Source organism: Geotrypetes seraphini, chromosome 15 (genome assembly GCF_902459505.1).
Source record: "Geotrypetes seraphini chromosome 15, aGeoSer1.1, whole genome shotgun sequence".
Taxonomy (NCBI): Eukaryota; Metazoa; Chordata; class Amphibia; order Gymnophiona; family Dermophiidae; genus Geotrypetes; species Geotrypetes seraphini.
In genome coordinates this window covers 52903577-52927720 of record NC_047098.1, presented here as the reverse complement: position 1 = coordinate 52927720, position 24144 = coordinate 52903577, and the positions used below count along the sequence as shown (strand labels likewise).

The 24144-nt window shown below is 41.5% G+C and overlaps 1 protein-coding gene across 4 annotated transcripts in view; it reads left to right on the top strand.

Moving 5' to 3' along the window:
* The window catches only part of AKAP1 (A-kinase anchoring protein 1), a 192839-nt gene that overhangs the window by 2314 nt on the left and 166381 nt on the right, over positions 1 to 24144 (top strand). For all 4 annotated transcript variants that reach the window (XR_004537072.1, XM_033921572.1, XM_033921574.1 and 1 more), the window contains exon 2: positions 16275 to 18472. Coding sequence is in view for 3 of the 4 variants with exons in the window: in XM_033921572.1 (XP_033777463.1) it covers positions 16300 to 18472 (2173 nt within the window). In the remaining variant the exon portion in view is untranslated. The remainder of the gene's footprint in view (positions 1 to 16274; positions 18473 to 24144) is intronic.

Genomic DNA, 24144 nt, shown 5'->3' with positions numbered 1-24144 from the left:
TGGTTTTATAAGGGAAATACAGTATATAGGGGAGATACTGTGTGGTGGCTTTTAGCTAAGTCACAACTATTGCAGTTTGTCTGAACTTTTTTGCAGTGTGTGTTCATTTTGGTATATGGGTCATTTCATGTCAAGGGGGTTCAATATTGAAAATCATTCCCACTCAACTTCCTACAAATTGAATAACATTTTGTGTGGATGTTCCCTATAGCCTCAAATAAAAACCATGTAAAAATGTTTCGCTGGATCCCTATTGGTTTGAGACCTAAAGGCTGTGCTCTGCGTAACCCAAAATGGCACTTTGTCCAACCACAACAGCCCAACAAAGCCTTCAAGAGAATTGAGAAAATCTGCGGATTAATACAATCCCTAGCACCAACTTCATGTGCAAAGTTTGGAATGTAACATTAATTTACCTCCCCTTTTATGTTTAAATAATTTTTTATTTTGAGCAAAAATAAACAACAGATCCAATACTCCTTACAACAAAACAAAAGCTCAAGCCACTCTCGGCCATATGTTTTGGTCTTGCCCGGCTGTTCAGATCTTTTGGACCAGTTTATTTGCTTTTATTGGACATATCTGGAAGATGACAGTACGTCCCTCACCAGAGCTACTTTTCGGAGCTCCACCCTCTCATCACCCTAGACAACCCGGTGCTAGGGCCTTCCTGCGATGGTCAATTTTGTCTGCTCTTAAATGTATTTTATTGTTCTGGTTGGAGCCAGTAGTTCCCATGCTTTCTTTGTGGAGGGTCCAGATGATTACTTTGCTAGCTTGGGAACGTCGGAGTGTTCCGGACCTTTCCTCAGTATGTGGTCTTCATTTCACGGCTGTTTGGGAACCTTTCTGGAATACTATGACACCTGTGGCCAGAAGTCGGATTTTGAACTATTGAACATTTGCTTAAATTATGTGCTTTTAGATTAGTGCCAGTTGCTGTGGGACTTCAGATGGGGGGGAGCTTACATTTTTAAAATGGTTGAACTTTTGTTTTGTTGTACCTCCCCTTTTATAAGACAGCAAAGTAGGCAAAAAATGTTATAAAAGAAATGTAATGCCTATTTTGACTCCTCATTGCTCCTGACTTACAGTTCAAGTCATAACTACCAACAGTCATGGCAAATGGATGCACATAGGATTTGCATTAAGAAGCTTTGCAGCCAATTGGAAGCAAAGATAATTACACAAAGAAATGATGTTAGTGCTTTATACAAATGTTGGCTGTCTTTTGGGTGCAAATATCTCAACTGTACATCATCCAAATTTTTTTTTGTGTTATTGTTCATATTTGATCTGGCCTTGCTTTGGCCAGAAGTTAGATTTCAAATGCATGCATTATTTACACTCGTATACATGCAGTGGTAAAAAATGGCATGTTTGTATAATATGCAAATAAGCTAGAGGTGTGAAATTACATAGTTCAGCTAAGCTTGTTGGGTTTCCATGCTAACTCAGGTTATGGCATCCACTGCTTTCACATACTCTTGTAAATGGCCTATCAAAATGGACATTTAATGGTCCTTTTATTAAGGTGCGCTAATCGATTTAGTGTGCGCGAAATACTAAGATATCCATTATATTATATGGGCACCTTAGCTTTTAGTGCGTTCTAATCTTTAGCACACCTTAATAAAAGGACCCCTAAGTTGTTGATGATTCATTGCAAGTTCAATAAAGGTTTTTAACTATACATCTCCCATTTTTAATAAAATTTAGTGATGTAGGTTTTGGGCCTTTGGCTACTAACTAGCCAACTTATAATGTACTCTGGTTTACAAGTTAATTTTGAATCATATTATTTTGACTATAGTAACATTTCAAGTTCTAATAGTAACATTTCAAGTTCTAACTGCAACTTTTTCCACTCTTGCTTATGATGCAGGTTGTCGTGTTCATTTTCTTATGAAATTTCTGCTCACTAGAATCCTGGATAAATGAAGACCAGACAAAACCTTTTACTTCAACCTTCCCTTCATCTCTCGACTGACTAGTGATAGCTCATGATTTCCTTTTCCATGCCCACTTATTCCAGCTGTTTAAAAAGGATCTTGCTTAAACCAAAAATCGGGCATATTTGCAATACATTCACTACTTAGCCTTCTTTCAACTTTGTTATCTATTTATGTGTACTTGTGTTGTGTGGGTGGGTGTGTCTGTGTTATTGTATAATAATACAACTCTCCTACTGCTCATTTGCAGGTTAGTGCCTGAAAGACTTAACTTTGCTTGGGAAAGTGGGCTGAGTGATTATGATGGGGTGGTTGTTCAGGTTCTCTCCTGTAGCTATTTGACTGGGTTTGAAGTCTTCGATGTGGTCAGGGTAACTGGCATTGGTTTGTTTTCTAACTATGCCCTCCTAAATCTTGATTTTTTTTTATTTTTTTTTTCCCCTTCCTAGTCTCATCCTGCCTGCCACTTTCAGCATTTTCCTCACCCCTTAGTACTTCTTCCCTCCAGCCTGATTCTCTCTTCTCAGATCCGTTTTCTAAGGGATTACATTCCTTGGAGCTATACTCACTCGAGGAACGTAGAGAGAGGGGACACATGATTGAGACGTTTAAATATATCATGGGCCGTATCGAGGTGGAAGACGATTTCTTCCTTCTTAAAGGACCCTCGACCACAAGAAGGCATCCGCTGAAAATCAGGGGAAGGCAATTTCATGGTGACACCAGGAAGTATTTCTTCACCGAAAGAGTGGTCGATCATTAGAATGAACTTCCACTGCAGGTGATTAAGGCCAGCAGTGTGCAAGACTTTAAGAAAAAATGGGATACCCATGTGGGATCTCTAACTGAGTGAAGTTATGAGGGCGGGTCATTAGGGTGGGCAGATTTGATGGGCTGTGGCCCTTTTCTGTCGTCATTTTCTATGTTTCTATGTTTGGACATTTCAACAGCAGTCCGGTTACATGCTTTGACTGGAACTACTGTACCTTCAAACCTGGCAAAAACTGTGCCCTAGATGCAGGCAAGATATGATTTAAAAGGAACAGTTGACTGAAGAACCACCTGACTCATCAAATGAAGAGGAAGATGTATTGAAATTTTAAGACAAGGCTAATTCTAGTCTTGTACAGCTTGGCTTGTCACCACAAAAGTACCAAAAAGTCAGTAAAAAAGACTCAAAAGGCTTTGCAAAGTGTAAAGTCGATTGACATTACTTGAGGAACAGAAGGCAAAGCTACAAATTGCAACGTCATGCTCAAAAAGTCCAGATCCTTATATTAGCCCCACACAGTTGGACTATTGAGGAGACTATGCAGTATTTTAATCTTTATCTTTATTGGAAGCTTCTATACCGCTACTAATGACTGGAGGATCAATTCAGAGCGGTTTTCATAGGCATCTGTAATTAATTTTAAATACAGCTTCAGATGTTTGGTTAAGGTGTTATTATTGCGTTTGCATTATTACTCTATTATTACACTATTATATATGTATGCTATGTTTACACAGGATAACAGTTAAACTATGTATCCATTTACTATAGTCCTCATACCTATCTGGAAACAAAAATCTATTATGTGCAATGTTTCATGTCCTGTCCTTCTATAGTGTCCCTAGTGGGAGGGGGTAGCAAATTTTCTTCTATGTTTCTTCCTCCCTCCGTCGGCTCATAGTTTCAGTTGAAGTAGCCTGAGTAAAGGATAGTATCCCAAATGGTAGAGCCAGCCAGAGACCTTTAAAAGTGACAAAGGTGTGTAATGCTTGGAAAAAGACAGGGGACAATCCTTTCAATTGACTTTGAGCAAAGGGTCAAAAATTTCTATTGGGATGATGAATTTTCTCGATTATGCCCTGGCAAGAAAGATAAGTGGTGAATGGATGCAAAAGCAGAAACACCTGTTATTGTGCAACTTAAAATAACTTTGAGTAGCTTATCAACAACGCCATGGACTTGAAGATGGCTTCTCTAAATTTTGTGAGCTTTCTCCAAAATTGTGTTATAGCCAGCTCTGCTTGAACCCATTCTGTGTGCGTCTGCGCAGTTCATCAAAATATAAAACTTATTTTGGCAGCTACTTCCTTAAATGATCTACAGATTTCTAATGGGCAAAATTGTATGCAGTTTAGTTAGATTCAAAATATTGCATACTACATTGCTGTGAACTGTGTTCAGGCAAGGAGGCACTTGAGGATTATTTGTCTGAGATAGTCAAAGTAGTGTTGCCCGATTCACGATTCAAATCGGTTCACTGATTCACTTCGGGTGAACTGATTCGAATTGATTTAAAACAACAAAAAAAAAAATCAGCCTCCCAATTTGGTAACTGACCCTCCCCCCTCACCCCCTAAATCAGGAGCGGCAGTGCTGCCTCTTGCTGGCTGGCCGCTGCCGCAACTGCTTTAGAGGGGGAGGGTCAGTCAGGAAGTGCTGGTGTCCGGCTTCTCCCCAGCTTCTCATGTACCATTTACCTAATAGCAGTCTGCAGAGAAGATCGCTAGTGCTAGCGATCTTTGCAAGCTGCTATAGGTCTTCAGAGCTGTCCCGCCCCTCCTCTAACATCAGAGGCAGGATCGCGGCAGAGGAAACAGCTCTGAAGACCTATGGCAGCTTGCAAAGATCGCTAGCACCGGCAATACTTCTCTGCAGGCTGCTGATATTAGGTAAATGGTGTGCGGGAGGCCAGGGGGGAACACATAGGCCTTCAAAGGAGGGGGGACAGGCCTTCGGGGATGGTGGTGCAGGGCTTCAGGGGAGGGGGGCCCTGGTGTAAAAGTACAGGGAGGGATGGAAAGGGGGTGTTCATAGAGACATGCATATGCCAAACTTTGGGGGGGGGGAGAAGAAATAATGGGTCTAAAAACAGAGGAGAGGGAGAGAGATGGTGGACAATGGGATTTAGGGAGTGAAGTTGGACACAAGGGATGGTGTGGAAGGGGGGATATAGATACTGGATAGGAGGGTAGTTGGGGAAAGAAAGGGAGAGATGGTGGACCCTGGGGTGGTGGGGAAGGAGGGAGAGATGCTGGATGAAAGGGTAGTTGAGAAAAGGTGGATCTGGATGGAGATGAAAAAAAGGAAATATGCCAGACCTCCGGGGGAGGGAAGGAAAACGGAAGGGGAGGATAGAGATAGAAGATTGATGGTTAGCACAGAGAAAGAAGAAAGGAGGAGACTCTGGCAAGCAAGTTATCAGAAGACAACCAGAGCCTGGGACCAACAAGATTTGAATAATGACCAGACAACAAAACATAGAAAAAATAATTTTATTTTCTGTTTTGTGATTACAATATGTCAGATTTGAAATGTGTATCCTGCCAGAGCTGGTGTTAGACCGCAAACGTGAGCTAGGATTTAACAGAGAGGAAAAGTCTTTTTTGTTTGTTTATTTTGTTTATACCACAGTGCCAGTGTGGTTAGGAGAAGGCAAAGGGGTGAAGAGGCTATAAAATAAACCCACCAGGATGTTTGAAAAAAAACAAACCAATTGGGCAGGAAAATCGAATCAAAAAATCAAATTGAATCAAAAATTATTTTTCCCCTGAATCAGACAGCACTAGTTCAAAGATTCAGACCCTGATGACCCAATTATATTCAAGAAGTGATTCCCTAACGACCATGATACTTGAGATATCTGTCGAGCACTGAGAAATTTGTAGCAGAACTTGCAAAAAAGATATTCCAACTTACCAGCCACTACTTTATTTCCAAGCATCAAAGTTCCTACCTCGGAACTCTAAAAGAAAACTTAAGGGAAGACCATATCTTCCTTAGCGTCAGCAGCAGATGAATCCAGAGACTAGTGAGATTGTTAAAATCTACCAGTAGGTGGAGGTAGAGAGCACTGATTTGCAGGTCCTCTTCTTGGGTGGAACTCCCCCTTAGAGAATGGTATGGGGACAAATTTTTCCCTGTACCCGTGGGAACTCATTTTCCCGTTCCCATGAATTATTTTCCTGTCCCTGCCCTATTACTGCAAGCTCTGACCTCATCTGCACAAGCCTCAAACACTTTAAAATCATAAGTGTTCGAGGCTTGTGTGGTTAAGGCAAAACTGCTGTTAAGGAATGCTGAGGCTGTTGAAGATTCCATCATGGCACTGGAGGGTTCTTCGTTTTCTGACGCAGATGAAGCGTGTTGTTCCCTTTCAGCAGCTCCCTTAATTTCACAGGCCTCATCTCTGGTTGAGGAGCTCGCTGACTCTGCGGCTGTGTTTTCTAGGAGTTTAGATACGGCGGGGTGTATCTGGTACGGCTGTAACTCAGTCTGTGGACTTGGCTATGCTCTCTTCTCTGGGATTTGTGCTTTTGTTGCACAAGGCCTTTTACTTCAGGCCATAACATAAGAATTGCCACTGCTAGGACTCTAAGCCTACTCAGCCTGTGACAAGTGTATTAGGAGACTTTTTTCTCAGGCCACTGCTGACCAGCCTTCTTTTGGCTCCAGGCAGAATCAACAGGGGGCTAAATGCTGCAGGGTGGTCTCCACATCTGAGGGAGACCTGCTCTTAGGCACAGACTTCTGTCTCTCTCCCAACCTTTTCTGGGTCCTCGGATAATGTTAATTTGCAAGATTTGGATTTGGGGGAGGTCCTGGTGGGGGAGCAGGATGATCCCACAGCACTTATTTCTAAGGCATTACAAAGTCTTAATATTTCACAAGCTGAAACAGTTTTCTGTGGCTACTAACCCTCTCATGGCTGGCACAAGAAAACCTCCCAAGATATTCCCTGTCCATGATACCATGCAGGAGCTCATTTTTGCCCAATGGTCCACACCAGAGGCAAGTCTCCGGGTGGAGAAATCTATGAGGCAGTTATATTCTGTGGATCAGTTTGATCTGGATAAGTTTAAGCTTCCAAAAGTAGATGCTCTAGTGGCTGCAGTTGCCAAGTAAACCTTGCCTATTTAGGGAGGGGTGATGCTGAAAGATACCCAGGATAGAAAGTGGAGACCTCCATGAAGTTGTCATTTGAGGTTGTGACTTTAACTTTGCAGGCTGCTGTGTGTAGTTCTTATGTGGCACATGTTTGTCTTCAATGGATTCAACAGATTACAAATGGGATGGTGGAGTTCGGAGCTCATCTTCCTCCTGAATTTCCAGATGTTGAGACAGGTCTGGTGTATCTGGCAAATGCCTTCTATGACTCCGGTAAAAACCCACCACAAAGGTCACCATCTAGATCTAGTAACCTTTTCCTCCAAAGAACAATTCCATCCCAAGATTCTTTAGGAATAAGCTACCTGGACAGATTCCCTATGGTCAGACCACAGATTATATATGCACTATGAGATACATTTGAGTGCGTGGTGGCCCTCTGAGGACCCATAAAAATCAACATTACTAATGCTTGTAGAATGAAGTGGGGCAGACTTGCGAGGTAACGTCTTGCATGAACGGATTGATCTATGATAGTACTCTTCATTCAAAATATAGGTGAAGTAAGTGCCTAGGTTTTCATTAGATGATATCACTATAGTCATTCCCTTTACAACCCTGTCCTCTGAAACAAATAATCATCTGTCATTCATTTTAAAGCAAATTGAATTATGGATGACCGAATTCAAATTAAACTCAACTCAGACAAAACCAAATTTTTCTTGGCAAGCCCAAATGATAAAATTAAAGACTCAACGATTTTTGTGAATGGACAGGCCTTCCCTATTGACTATTCCATAAAAATTCTGGGAGTGACTCTGGACTGACACCTTACCTTAAATGTACACACGGATTTATTGGTTAGGAAATGCTTCTCTATTATGGAAACTCAAAACCATCAGAAAATATTTTGACGCAGTATCATTCCGCTTATTGGTTCAATCTTCCATTTTAAGCATACTTGACTACTGTAACATCATTTATTTGGGAACCTTCAAAAAACCCTCCAAAGACTCTGAGTTATTCAAAATTTGACAGTTTTACTGATTTTTGGGCTGAGAAAATGGGAACACATAAGTCCCTATTATCAAAAACCTCACTGGCTGCCCCTGGATGCACGAGTTTTGTTTAAATTTTTTTGCCTTTGTTATAAATCAATATTTGGCCTGGCCCTTATGTACTTGGTTTCTCAATTTAATTTGGACTGTTCTATTAGGCCCACTCGCAGAATTCACATGTTCACCTATCCAACATTAAAGGACTGCCGCTACAAAAGATTCATGCACAGAGCTCTTGCCTTCCAGGCAGGTAAATGGAATGACTGGCTGGGAAACATTATCATGCCTTCCTCATCCTACTTCATATTTAGAAAATCAATAAAAACAAATTTGTTTAATCGATTTGTAACCTAAGGATCTTATAGCGTTTCACTACTTCCATTCTGTAACCTTGTATTCGATGACTTTGTATTCCAAGTTTCCAAGTTTAATATATATTTGATTGATCGCTTTATCAATTTCAAAGCGATTAACACAAGTTTAAAATTACAATATATAAAATTTACAAAAAAAAACAAACAAACACGACAGAACAATTTCATTACAAGACAAATCGGAAACATTAGGGTAGGTAGGGGGAGAATTTACAATATATTTGAGCAGAATAAAAAACAAATAAGGGAAAACACATATGGGTGGGATAAAAGGGAAAAAGATTAAAAAAATTATTCTAGCATAAAATGAATCAATTCTGAAACTTGTAAAGATATAAAAGAAAAAACCGAATAAATTTAAATAATAAAAGCGTCGTTAAATAAAAAAGTTTTAAGATTGCTTTTGAATTTGTCCAAATTAGTTTCTTCACGTAAATAGATAGGGAGAGAATTCCAGGTTTGGGGCGCTGTAACTGAAAAGATGTATTGTTGACGTGTATTAATTATTTTTAATGAAGGAATTGTTAATAATCACTGTTTATCTGATCTTAAAGTTCTGTTAGAAGAATAAGGAATTAGTAATTTATAAATGAATGCCGGAGATTTAAAATGAAGGGATTTAAATGTAAGTAGGCAGAGCTTATAGATTATTCTATGGGCCACAGGGAGCCAATGGGCCTCCTTGAGGAGAGGAGTGATATGATCAAATTTTTTTGCTTTTGTGATAAGTCTGATAGCTGTATTTTGTATGATCTGCAAACGCTTGATCTCCTTATGGGCGATACCTTGAAACAGGGCATTGCAATAATCTTATTTGGATATAATGAAAGAATGAATCTGATTGTCCAGCACCTCTTGTTGTAAAGCGCCTCGAACTATCATGGCTTTGGCGGTATATAAAAATAAAATTATTATTATTATTTTTCTAAGGCTAGGGAGTCTCACATATGAGAATATGCTGCCTGCTTATCTTACTGTAACGGTGTTATCCTGGGACAGCAGGCAGATATTCTTACAACCTGCCCACCTCCCTTGTTGGCTTCTTCACTTGGGCATAGAACTGATGACCTTGTGAGCTATCGTCAGGCAGGAAGGCACTCATGCAGTGTGGACAGTCTAAAAAGCTTGCTGAAGCTTAAAGTGATGATACGCTTCTCACTGTCTGTACCGGGGCTCTGTGGATGTTGTCACCCACATGTGAGAATATCTGCCTTCTGGCCCACCCTGTATAGAATTACTGCTTATATGCTGTGATTGTTTTACAGATTTTAAAAACCAAAATTAAAATATTTGTGATTTTCTTTTTTATTTCTTTACTACAGTTTGTATTTGCAGTATGAACATTTAATATTTTTTCTTAAAACACATCTAGATGTAAATTCTAGTGCAATAGGGATGGTATGCTGAACCATAAGGTTATCTATCTGTGCTTGCGAGCATATTGCAGAAGATGTCAATCACAGCTTTTCAACTCCATCCTCCTCTATGGTTTCTACTGCCCCCTTCAGTTCTTCCTTTTGCAATCGAGCATTAAGATGTCTTTCTGATCAGTACTGTTATTTCTTTATTGTTTTGCGGTGTTTTCACTTTTTCGGCTGCTTCATGGATTTTTGTCATGGTGTCAAGTGATCTGGTTTGAAGGGACTGCTCTGTCTCCTTAGAAAGGAGCAGACATTTAAGTCCTGCAGTTGCAAGGTGTATCTTTCAGGGACTTGTACAGCCATCCTGCTGAAGATTTGTGGAGCTTGTGGACCCTCAGCACTTGCTCGCTTCCTTGACTTGGTCAGAAGCTGGAGCACAGGCTGTTAAGTATAAATAGTGGCCTTTCAGGATGCTCAGGGTGCTGGCTGCAACTTCACCTCTCCCTTTTTTCTGCATCGGATCACAGTTTGAGTGGGGGGAGGTAGAGGATTAGTCTAAGGTCCGACTGGCCAAAGATCTTGACATGGCAGTTGACCGGAGGCTTGAAACAGAGTACCCCTCCAGTTCTAGCTACACCTTAAGGGAACTGAAGCAGGTTGCAGCATTATTTCCCCAGCACATGATCTGTGAGTATAGGGTGTGGCAGGGGTGGGCAACTCTGGTTCTCGAGGGCCGGAATCCAGTCAGATTTTCAGGATTTCCCCAATGAATATGCATGCAATCTATTTGCATGCACTGCTTTCTATGTATATTCATTGGGGAAATCCTGAAAACCTGACTGGATTCCGGCCCTCGAGGACCGGAGTTGCCCACCCCTGGTCTATGGGGAAAATTTGGGGGATGGGGTTTATTGAAAAGTATTTTTTGACTATTACTGCAGTTAGGTCTTTGGTCCCACTTTTCTAAAATCCTTACCAGACAGCAGACCCCGAACAGCCAGAGGTCCTTTTGTGGATTACAGTGCTCTCACCAGTACTCCACAGGAGCCTCTAACCAGAGAGCCTTTCAAGGTTCTAGACAGAAATTCTCCAGGAACCAAGGTTCTAGTTACCGCTTTACAGACTTTCTTGAGACCTGGAAACAAATAATGATTGACCACTGGATCCTGGAGATTGACAGAGTTACAAGATAGTTTGTGTGCCCCCTCTCCAACTGGTTCGTGGATTTGCCTGTGGGTCAGCCACAGAGGGCAGTAAAAGTCTGGGCAATGTTATGAAGGTTGCTAGATATTCAAGCCATAGAACCAGTTCCTTCAGAAGACTCGGGCTTCGGCAGATATTCTATATACTTTGTCATGCCCCAGAAAGGCTGAGGAGTGGAGACCCATCCTGGATCTTAATCATATCGAAGGGAGTGTGTGGTGCAGTGATTGGAGCTACAGCCTTGGCACCCTGAGGTTGTGGGTTCAAATTCCGCACTGCTGCTTGTGACCCTGGGCAAGTCACTTAATCCCCAATTGACCCAGGTACATTAGATAGAGTGGGAGCCCGCCGGGACAGTTAGGGAAAAATTCATGAGTACTTAAATAATTTGTAATCCGCCTAGAATTGTAGGATATGCAGAATATAAATTTTTTTTTTTTTTAAATGCAGCTTTGAGAATTCCTTGATTCCAGCTATGAGAATTCCTTTGGTCCTTCATTGCAGTGGTAGAGCTAGGAGAATTTCTGGCCACTCTGGATTTGATGGAAGTTTACATTCACATACATTTTCCTGGAACACAAAGTTTTTGAGATTTCATGTGTTGGAGAATCACTGCCAATTCTTAGTGCTTCCCTTTGGGCTTGCAATGGCGCCCCGAACTTTCACCAAAGTTATGGTGGTAGTCACCACTTATGTCTGCAAAGTGGATTGGCACGTGCACCTGTACTTGGACGATTGACTCATTGGAGCACCATCCAGAAGGAGAAAAAGCGATAGAGGTAGTTGTGGAGATGTTGCAGAGTCTGGGCTGGATTGTGAACTTTTGAAAGAACCACCTAGTTCCAGTGCAATCGTTGGAATATCTGGGGATTTTATTCAACATAACAGAAGGCAGATTTTTTTTTTTTCAAGAAGCGCGCAAACAGAAACTTTGTAGTCAAATTACAGAAATGTTGGCCAAGCCAGCGTCGACTGCATGGCATTACCTTCAGGTCCTTGGGTCGATGTTGACCACAATAGAGGTGACCTCCAGGATACATCTCAGTGGTCACTTCAGAGACTCCCTGCAACTTCCACTCCCTTGGACAGCAGCAGCCAGAAGCAGCATGAGCTGGTGGCTCTGCCAACAGTCTTTAGTGAAGGGAGTCCTGCTCCGGATCGATTCCTGGGCCATCCTAACGACAGATGCCTGCTTGTTTGGCTAGGGAAGTAACTTATTGCAATGGTCACCCAGTTCAAGAACAATAGACTTTGTCTCTGGAAATGATCTATCAGCAGGCTGAAATTGTAAGCCGTTCATCTGGTGCTGCAACGACTGAAGCCTTTGCTGGAATACAAAGCAGTCAGTCTTCTCTGACAATTCCAATGTAGTGGCCTATGTTATCAGGCAGGGAGGCACCAGGAGTGCTTCGCTCCAACATTAGGCAAAAGTTGTTTTGTTGGACAGAAACACACTGGCAAGACTATTTCTGCAGTGCACATGTGTACAACATTAGACCAGGGAGAGTGGTCATTGCCCCTGAAAGTGTTCCAGGCCATTGTGAGACTGGGGTTGTCTGACATTTGACCTCATGGTTAGATAATTATACGGTGACCCATTACCGTGGCTAGCCACAATAAAAACCAAAAAATGTATAGAATTTATATCAGCTCACCGGCGGTTTGGGAACAAAGCTTTTTGCCACTCCATGGAGCGGTAAACGGCTTTGATTCTGCAGGGAACCTCACCCACCACAGCTCCCCAATATCCCACCATCCCTTCCTCCATGATGGATCCCATGACTCCAGGCCCCACCTCCGCTCGTGGGTCCAGCGGCTCAAAGCCCTCTCCCCCCCTCGCTTGTAGGTCCTGAAGCTCCAGCCCCCCCTCACTTGCTCATGGGTCCAGCTGGATTCCATCCCTCTCTGCTGCTGGCACACAACTTATAGAGCAATCCAATCTCTACACAGGCTTGCTCAATGATGCTGGTGGCCTTCCCTCTGCTGGGCTTCTCCTTATGGCACAACTTTCTTTTTACACAAAGACAGGAAGTTGAGTCATAAGGAGGAGCCCAGCAGAGGGAAGGCCGCCAGCATCATTGAGCAAGCCTATGTAAAGATTGGATCACTATGTAAGATGTGTGCCTACAGCAGGGAGGGAGGGGAGCCATCAGCCCCAATGAAGAGAGAGAGCAATGTAAGGCAAAGTAGATTGAGGAATTGGCCTAGGATGGGGTTGAGGTTGGATGAGAGGGCACAGAAGGGGGGCTGAAGCTAAAGGTAAGGGAGTGAGGGATGTGCTTGGCCTATGGAGGGGAGGGCTGGAGCTGAAGGGAAGGGAGAGAGCTATAGAATCTGCTGGAGGGAAGGGGGAGAGGTGCTGCACCTGTGGAAGGGAGGCTGCTAGATAGAAGATAAGGGAAAAGGAACATACTACTTGAATGAAGGAATAGGGAATGAAATACTGAATATAGCAGATATAGGGAGAGACACAGGGAGGTATCAGAAACAGAGGGAAAATAATGAGCATGGAGAGGAGAATAGGGACAGGAACACAAAGGGGAGATGCTGTATGGGAATGGTACATGGACAGAAAAGGGCATGGCAGACATGGGAGGGCGTATATGAACACAGAGGAAAAGTGCTAGATGTGGGAGAAAATAGGACATAGAAGGAGATGAGTAATGCAGGGCATAGAATAGTAATGATAAATACAGAGAGATGGACACAGGAGAGATGCTGGACAGGAAGGTATAGGGGACTTGGAAGGGAAAGACAGGTACACATAGATGGAAGATGAGCACAGAGAAGAAGAAATGTCAAATGAGCAGGAGACTGGCGAGTGAGTTAAGAGATGACAGAAACCAGAGCCTGGTAACAACATTGTCTGAAAAATAAAATGACCAGACGACAAAAGATAGAAAAATAATTTTATTTTTTATTTTGTGATTAGAATATATGAGAACTGAAACATTTATCCTGCCGGTGCTGGTGTTAGACTTGGGTCGGGCCAAGGGCAAAAATTTGGGAGGGGACCCAGAAGCCCACTACTAGCCTGTGCTATCTTCAGCTTCTATATGGCTTAGGGCTTTCTCTAGCCAGGGGCCAGTTGCCCTAATTGCACTCCTTGGCCTAACACTATCCCTGGCATGTGTGATCTTTATATTTTGCATAGTATAGGAGGAAATGAATCTTTTTATTTCTTTGGTGTTAGACTACATGGAAGGTGTGGCTTCTTGGAATTTTGGTTTAATTTATGTTTATCATTTTTGGTCAGTTATTATGTATTTGGCATTTGTGTTCTGTGTGTGACCAAGTTATTTTATGTAGCATTCTATGTAGCATTCAGTTTTCCTGATGGTGGACTTGTACGGATGGGATCAGACAAGAGTCTGCGGGGACAGGGCAGGTCCATGGACAGAGTCTGACGAGATCGGGACAAATTTTCCCCCCACATCATTCTCTCTATTCTTGGTGATTTTCAAAGAACAAAAAAGCGACTGTTCTTCAGCCGAAGATGTGAACCCAGAATTGCAAGGCTAGATGCCCTTGTTCAACCATGGCCAGAGACAAGGCTACTCTGTGTTCCATGATAGGCTGGGTGGTCCACCGAATAGCAGATCACCCAGGAACTTGTGGCACCAGATTAGTCCAGGCACTCGTGGCACACATCTCATGCCTGCAGAATGAGCAAAGTCTCAGACTCTAGGTGCACCCAGACTTGCTCTCGTAGGAGCTGATTGCCCTGGAGTCAACCATGATGGTTTGGTCTTATGACATGGCTGTTGTTTGAAAAGTGTATTCAGAAATAGTCATCGCTTCTCTCCTTGGAACCAAAAAGCCAACGATGGATTCGGTGTATGCTAAAGCACGAGAGATGTTTCAGCATTGTTGAGTAAAGAAAAATTGGAGCCAGACAAAGTCTCAATCTTGTTGGTACTGGCATTTCTCCAAGAGGTCCTTGACAAGGTGTTGTCCCTTAAAGTTCAAGTAGCAGGACTCTTATGCTTCCAGGCCTGAGAGAAGAGTGTTTTGCTAGCAACCCGTCTGGATGTAGGTTATTGAAAGGTTCCCTGAGACTAAGGCCGCTGATTTGAGACCTGTTTCTATCTTGGAATCTTAATATGGTCTTGGGACTCAGCAGGGTTCCATATGAGCCGTTGCAGGAAGCCTCCCTCATGGATCTGTTGGTCAAAGCAGTCATTTTGGTTACAGTTAATCTACAAGGAGAGTCCCAGAATTGCAGGCACTGTTGTGCAGAGAGCCGTTCCTCAAGATCACAGAAGTGAGTGACCTTGCGTATGGTTCCCTCCTTATCAAAAGTCATGTTGGCATTTCATGTCAACCAAAAGGTTAGACTGCCAGTTGCCAGCATTTTATCCCACAGGGTTCAAGAAGAAAGAAAAGGCCTTGAAGGTTTTGGACATCCAGAGAGTTCTCTTGCGTTACCTGAAATTACTGAATTTCGTGTCTCGGATCATCTTTTTGTGTTAACCAATTAGGCAGACCCGCTTCCAAGGCCACTATCTACATTTGTAGAGCTATATCCTCTGCATATATTGGTTGTGGCAAACAGCCACCTGTAAGGCACATTCAACAAGAGGAGTGACGTCTTCTTGGGTGGATACTCAGGCAATTTCACCCAAAGAGATTTTGTAGATCAACATCCTAGTCCTCCCTTCATACAGTCACCAAATTCTACAGGGTGGACATAGCAGCACAGGAAGGTGCCTTTTTCTGGTCCTTAATACTACGAGCAGGCTCATCTATCCCACCCTAGTTTGGAGACTACTTAGGTATAGTTCAGCATATTATCCCTATTGCACTGGAAAAAGATTAGATTCTTACCTTGATAATATTTTTTCCAGTAGATAGGGATGGTATTCTGAACCTCCTGCCCAGTAATTTGTCAGATGTGCCTCCTTTCTGGCTCAAGCTTAAAGGTCATCTCCATAGCTAAGATTTCACCGTCTGACTATTGGATTAGGAAGAAACTGTATATAGGATTACAAGGGAGGAATGGTTGAGCTCCATAAATATTCAGGCTCTTTATATTTCTTGCTTAACTTGTATTTTATTGAATTCATTTTTACTTTAGGAGGCTTGTTACATTACTGTTTCCCCATTGATTGTTTTAACTTCATCTGAACAGATCGGAATTCTGTTTTTCAGGGAATTCTCCATATCCCTTCTTCAGTCATCTTCTGTAGGGCTGTTGCCAGCTTTGGTATGAACTAAAGGATGCAGCAGAGGAGGAGGAGGAGTTGGTAAGCTGTGATTGACATCTTCTGCAATATGCTTGTGAGCACAGATGGATAACCCTATGGTTCAGCATACCATCCCTATCTACTGGAAAAGATATTATCAAGGTAAGAACCTAATTTCTTTATAGAACTTATTTTTTTGCAGTTTTCTAGATGCCTGCTTTGCTCATAAGATTGTAAAGCTCAATTTTTGTGTTTTCTTTTCAGATCTAATTGCTGAAGAACTTTTACAATGACTTTCCGGTTCCGTGCATTCTTTTCCTACACCTTACCTGGAGTGCTTGCGCTTATTGGTTGGTGGTGGTTCTTTGCTCGTAAAAAACAGCAGATTAATAGTCATGATGGACAAGCATCAACTAATGTATACAGTCAGCAAACAGAAACGACCAAAACTGAGCCTACAGACGACTTAAACTGTATGAAGGCACAACCTGTATTCAGAGACCAAGAAAAATGCCAGGGAAATGATGATTTGTGCACAAAGTCAACTGTGGAAGTAATACCACTATCTGAAATGCAGCAACCATTAAGGTCTTTAGTTGCAAACTTTTCTAGCCCAGCAGAGAGCACTGAAGCCAACATAAATGAACCCAATGATAAATATGAAGAAACATGGAAAATGGTTCATGGAACCTCTTCCACTATCCAAGAAAATAACTATCCTCTAGCAACTAGTATTAAACATCATTCTTTCAGTTTACCAAGACTTGAATCTCATTCCCAAGAAATCCAAGTGGCTGACATGCTAATCCCAGTTACTGAATCTGAAGAGAAATTGAATTGCTCTTCTAGTAAGGTAAAAACAAAATGTGAAGCAAAACAGGTCCCAAATAAAGTCTTGGTTAATAAAGCCATGACTATCAAATGTGCAAAAGAAACTTCTGTAGAAATTGATCATATGTCTGCTGTGTACCATAAGCCAGAGAAAGAAGCTGTTATCACATTGTCATTTCCTTGCAATCAACTGGTTCAGACTAATCAGTTCAATGAGACTGATATTGCTTCCATGCAGACAGGGACCCACACAACTACTTCTAAGATGGTAGTAAAACAACCTGCAATAGTAAATGAAATGCTGTTTATAGATAAAAGTTCACAGACAATAGAGGAAAAAATAGTAGGACGTCCAGAATTCAGTGAAATTGTAGAAAAAAATGTCCAGAGAAGTGCTGATGAAACTATGACTCTGCACACTGAATTCTGTAAAAATATCTCTCTAGAAAAAACTCATAAAATCAAGGCAATTGCTTTGATAGAGAAGGGTACCCAGGTAGCTACCATTAATAGATATATTCAGCATAATAAAGAAGTAGCCATGGAAAAAGATACCCATGTAGCTGCTGTTGAGAAAAAAGCATTTTGTCTCAAAGAGTCAAATGACATTTTATCTTTGGAAAAAGATGCACAAAGAGTATCTCTTGAAAAGGCACAATGCAATGAGACTGAAGAAACCGTTGCTGTGGAAAATGAGTCCATAGTAACTGGGAAGCTGCGTAATAGTTACATGGAATGCGATTACAGAGAAAATGATGGATCTGAGATTGGGAATCCTTTTTCTAACTATCAAGGCAAAGCAAATGAATATTGTGAAAAAATGAGATTTGTGGTAGGTAATTTGGGAAGAGAAACGGAAGATGAGGGTTTGGTAAAAGAAGAAGCTGAAAAAATTGAACAAGTAGCCGTAAATATTATATCTAAGGTCATTTTAGCAGCTACCAAGGAAATATTGTCTTGTGCTACAACTGATATGTCTGATAATGGCAAAGTCTTGGAACATGAGAGTGATTGCTTACTGGAACAAACAAATGACACTTTATCAGCCAGTCAGAAACTTGTATGGGAACAGAATGTAGTAAAAAGCAATAGGGAAAGTGAGATGGACATTAAACCAAATATTGTAATAAAACCAACTCTTTCAGAAGAAAAAAAACACGCAGAAGGCAAGGACTATGTAAGTATTTTAAAGAATATGAACTTATCAAGCCCAGTTCATGGGGATCCTGCTGAATGTAAACAAAAAAATTTGATTCAGAGTGAACACCGTGAAAAATTCCTCAGCTCTGTTCCTGGTCTTGGGGAGTTATTTGAAGAATTAAACATTGTGACAGAGGACTCTGGTTGTAGTGTTTGCACATCTGAAGATGGGATAGGTTCAGAAGATCTTTTACAGAGCACAGGCTTTTCTTGTATTGCTGCCAACCAACACTTTGATTTTTTGAACACATCCAGAATTGGTGGTGTTTCCATGGACCAGAGTACAGTACCATCAGAAGAACTACTTGCACTTGGATCGCAAGAAAATAATACAAATATACTGTGTAGCAATGAAATACAGAAAGAGAGTTCTCCAGAAGTGAGAAATGATGAGCATTGGTCAACAGAGACGGAAGCAGATCATTCAGGAGGTATGAGAATATTTGGCATAGCTTCCCTGGGGGGGGGGGGAAGTTTAAGGTAGAGAGTATTCAAACTGTATAATTTTGCTAATTCTCACTGTAAAGTGTGTTCTCCAAGGGCAAACAGGTACAAGTCCTTACATCATTGAAACATCAGTGGAGTTCAGGCTAGCATTTCTAGCTTGGCATGTACTTGAAACTTTTGAGTCACTTTACACCTATGTGTACCACTTTGTCTGCCACTGTCACGCAGATCTACCCTAGTCTTTATCTTTACACAGAGCTGGTGTGACGTCAACAGGAGCACTCACCTCAAAGTGTTTGTTGATCAGTTACACCTTAGGTTTTCAGTCATTTTCAAGTTTCCTATGGGTGTATTTTTGTGTGTGTGTGCCACTGTCATGGGGGGGGGGGTTGGCATCAACTGGCATACGCTCCTGGTCAGAATATCTGTTTGCAAAAAATTTATAGCAGCTGCCATTTTCCAGTTTAAGATGTCTTAGAATAAAGCTTCTAGTAGGTCTGAGTGCATTCTGTGCAATAGTGCAATATCAATTATGGACAACTGGTGTCTGCAATGCCTGGGACCCCACAATGATCTCTCTTGTAAGTTATGCCTACAGATATCCAAGAAAGGTCTTAGTGGTCAAGAAAAGCAGCACAAACATATTTTTTATGCTGAAACAATATAGTTTCAACTTGGTCTTAAATTCTTTCATATCTCTCACTGCATGTGTATCTGTAGAGAATGCATTCCAGGAATCGGACCTGCTTTATAAAATAGAGATGATCAATAATCATCATGGTAAATCACTTTGAAGGCACATCCATCAAAGTATCTGTTGCTGACTGTAATGCTCAGGGTCTGATGCAAATGTAAAGTGGCTATGATTACTGGAGATACCTTACTTATAGTGGTCTTAAACACCAGCATTATCACCTTTATAATGGATTCTAAAATCAAAAGGCAGCCAGTGCAAAGCTTGCAACTAGGTATAATGTGATCATATCTTGATTGACCTGAGATTGCTCATGCTAGAGTGTTCTGTGCAATGTGTAGTGTTCTCCCCAGAAATTTTTTCCAGCCGGGTGGCATGAAAAAGTAGCCGGGTGGGGGCGGGGAAATTTGGTAGTGGGGAAAATTAAATGTATACTATTTTTATTAGTTATTTATTATTATTTTCCAATGCTCGATATGACTTCCTTTTTTAAGGTTTGACACTTGTGCCATAATATTTTTACTAAATTTAAGAAGTATCCAATTGTAGAAGTGAATAATTAGATATTCACCCTCTTTCAAATAGTATAGAGGTTTAAAAAAGGGAAATGCGTTAATGAAGTCATTAGGTTCAATCTAACCATTTATTTCTGCATGAATTTAAACAACTAAAAAAAAAAAGATAAATATAGCTCATCCAGTCATACAAGAAATGGCTGTACAACACCTCTAATAATGTTTTGATCACTAGGTTCCTTCCTGAGGTCTCACTGAGGATATGAAATAGATGCTATCCCCACTTCCAGACCTCTTCCACATAATTTATGGAGAGGTGTTACTGAGCTTTGAAGGGCACCTGTGTGATTGATCTTTATCTGCTTCTTTTTTATTTTGCTATAGTGCAAAGTAAGAGCTAGGGCAAAACAGTATAGGTAAAGATGCAGGTAATAATTAGCAATGTATTAAAAATATTTTATTTTTATTTGCTTATAATGTCATTTGAAAGCTGCTTGATGATAATACAACTTTAATTTAATTCTTTATAATGTGTGTGTCTGTGTGTTGGGGGGGACAACACCTACATCAACAGTAAAGTTAGAATAGGGTCATTAAATCCAGTGGTGTACCTAGTATATATGACAGCCAGTGCTAATCATTTTTTTAACAACCCCCTCCTCTATATAAAAAAAGATATTTTTAGTAATAATCCATGAGTCACACAATAAGGGTGCATCTAGGAAAAGGCAGCATCTTAAACACTGCAGTGAGCACTAGAACACCAACACACGCATTGTAAAACAAAAAACAGATCCTACACAGTCAATTGATCCTGTAGTCGATGCTAACAGAAAGCCATGTCCTTTTCATACACACAGAACACAGATACACCCTTGCCCAATATGGAATAATCACAAACTAAAAATAGAAATATGTAGTCAAAAGTTAAACTGAACCAAGAAACCAGACTCTGCATACAATGCAACACCACAGAAACAGTAACACATGTCCCCTAATACTGTGCAAAATATAAAGACAGTAGATGTAAATTTGAAAAAAAACTTCTACATAAGTCACCACTTTACAAATTAACAAATAGAAATAAAATAATTAGAAATATGAAAATACCATTTTATTGGACTAATCCATTTTTCAATTAGCTTTCAGAGGCCAAATCTTTCATCAAGACAGTACAGATACAGCTGTTATGGTATCCTGTCCTGACCTGACCTGAGGAAAGGGGTTTATTCCCCCCCAAAATTGCCTTATTTCCATTTCCTATTGATAAATTTTAATCAATACAGTTACAATACTACTTGATTCTACGTAAAGCAACAAAAATATTTTTTTTTCTACCTTTTGTCGTTTCTGCTTTAGTCATCTTCTCTTCACTCTCTTCTTTCTATTCAGCATTTGTCCTCGCTCCCTTCCATGCAACATCTGTCCTCTCTCTTTGCCCTTTCCACCCAGCCTCTACCCTCTCTCTACCCCTTCCATCTACTGTCCACCCTATCTCTGCCCCTTGAATCCACTGTCCACCCTTTCTGCCTTTTCCATCCAGTGTCTGCCCTCTTTCTGTTCCATATGGTATCTTCCCTCTTTCTATGTCCCTTCAATAAACTCTATATCCTGTGCCCTTTCTCTCCTTTGTACATGATTTATTTCAGCTTCAACCCCTCTCCATTTTTTGTCTCCACCTCTCCTCTATGCTCTGGCATCTCTCGCTTCTCCTTTCCTTCCTTCCCACTCCACCCCATGGTCTGATGTCTCTATCTCCTTCCCTTCTCTCCTCCCTCTCCAGTATCTGCCTCCTGTCTTTCCCCTTTGGTCCAGGCCCCTCTCTTTCTCTCCATCTTTTTTCTGTGAGGAGATCATGTTGATCTTGAACACTGAATAATTCTTCCACATTCTCCATATCACTGTACTGTAGTCTGGTCCAGCAGACTGCTTTGACACTATTACATGGGTAATAGTAAATTCATTATGCATCAGCTTTCCACACAGAATGCCACAAGTCTCTATTTCTTGTGCTGTGTTTACATCTGCCAGCAGCAGAAACTTGTGAGACAGATCCCTTGGCAATACTACACTTCGGAGCCCTTTGACCATCTGGTTCTGTATGGCTGCAGGCTTTAAAGCTCTGTCTACTGGAGGAGACTGTCCAGCATACATAGTTGCATCACTCTTAAGGATCTGATCAGAGATTACATTAGACAAGGTGGTATTTTTAGGCATGGAAAAACAGGACATGTTTTCCTCAATCTGCTCAGATGCCTTCAAATGCCCTTTAATGTTCGTCTGATCTCGGGCTAAATCTTGCCTCCTGAGCTGATCTTCAAAGGAGAGCGGAGTGAGAGCCATATCGGCAGTGAGATCCGTTTTGGGCCGCATGTTTTGTACAGGGCTTGACTAAGGCAAGTTGTAAGCTTCCTTCCATCGCTGACATATCTTCCATAAGTCAGCAACGGAGGGAAGCTTACAACTCGCTGCTCTTGCTTGCTTCGGGCCTTCCTCGTTGCCGGGTCCTGCCTTCACTGAAACAGAAAGTAGGAAGGACCCGGCAACGAGAAAAGCCCGAAGCAAGCAAGTTGTAAGCTGACCTGTCTCATATAGCGAACCCATGCTCCGGGGCATGTGCATGCCTACTTCCCTTCTCTTCCCCCCTCGGGACGTGACTTCCAGTTTCGGAGGGAAGCGGCATGCACGTTAGAGCTCCGGAGCATGGGTTCAAGTCGCTTGCTGGTGTTAAAAACTAAAAAAAAAAAAAAGTCAGGATCCTGCAATTTAGGCTGTGCCGAGTCAGCTCGGTAAATCTCCAAGCCGGTGAGAAGGTTTTTTTTTTTAAAATGTTGAGCAGAAGGCGGCAGCAGCAGCAGGATTGTGATCGAGATTACAGCCTGGCGCTTATCTAAATTAGCTGGGCGGAGCGCCCAGCTGAAAGGCCCTGGGGAAAAAACTGAATGTGTAATGATTCACAACGCTTTTGAATGCCCAGTAGTAAAGCAAACAATGGTACAACTGAACTTTGTACTACCAGCCTGAAATTCTCTTTACTTTAAGTTGTCTTACAATTTTCACTTTATGAAATACCGATTTAATGATCTTGTTAACTTGATCATGCATGGTTTAAAGCTGTATCAAGTACACTTCTCCCTCCGTATTTGCGGTAGATGCGTTCTGGCATCAAGCGCGAATATGGAAAAACTGCAAATAACTTTTTAATATGTTATTTGCAGTTTGGGGAATGTGCCATTGTTTTTGCTATTGAAACCATGAATAACTGTTCAACTGATATTCGTGGTTTCAGGGCAGCCAGACAGCGATTGAAGGAGGAAAGACAACCCCCCTCCAGGGAATGAAGGAAGCAGAAATAAATAAGACAGAGGGAAATTCTGTCTACTTGGGGCACTCGGGCTCAGATACTGTGTTCTAAAGGAGTCCCTCACACCGAGTAGAATTAGAGAGATTAGCCAATTTTATTATGATGTGTCACTTCCTGGGGAAAGGTAAAATGTATTTTCTTCCATAGTGGGGGGAGAGGGAGTGAAGAATCTTACCTCTTTGGCTGATATTACAGGACTCCTTGAGTCACTACTTCCAAGGCCCTCAGATGTAAGACGGTTCCACAGGGTAAGAAGTTTTACCCCTACTCACTTGTTCCCACTGGAATCTAACCTGTACTTGTTAAAAACCATTCCATCTCCACCCATTCACACAATTAATCTTCTCCATCCTTACCCGTACGAGAGGGCACTATTACTTGCTTCTTCCTGACAAAAGTCTCCCACAGTTTTTTCAAGTGGTGTTCACTGTTCAACTAGTGAGTATTCAAGCTTCAGTCTGGTAGCATTCTGGCTGCCTCTCTGGGTATTCCAAGCCTCATTCTGGCACTCTAATTGTCTCTCTTACTGCTTTCTAAGCATCATGCTTGCATCACCAGAGATTTTGACTACAATCCCACAGGAATCCTGCAGCAACTTTCTTCCATCACTGTGGGAGTCCCACAATCCCTATTCCTGTGGAGCTTTAGTGCTGACGTTTTTTGGGGGGCGGAGACAGCGGCCGAAAACCCCCGAATAATAGAAACCGCAGATATGGAAACCGCGAATACGGAGGGAGAAGTGTATGTTTCCTGGAGTTTTAATACAGTGCGCAAACTAATTCCACTTCACCAATCATACAGGATTTAGGCAAGGCCAAAAGAGGACGGGTAGGTAAGAACATAATTTGGAACTTGCTCATATTTAATTTTAGACAATTGGATTTCATCCATTGATTCATCGCAGAAAGCAACAGTCAAAAAATTAAATGTCTTTGCATAATGCTGATCTATTTTAAAGAAAAATTGAATATAGTATTTATGCCAATCTCCAGAATACGCAAGGATTTCAAAATGTTAAACAAGGTAGCTGATAAAACAAACCTTGCAGAACCCTGAGTTTCACTCCACCAATGAAGAATGATC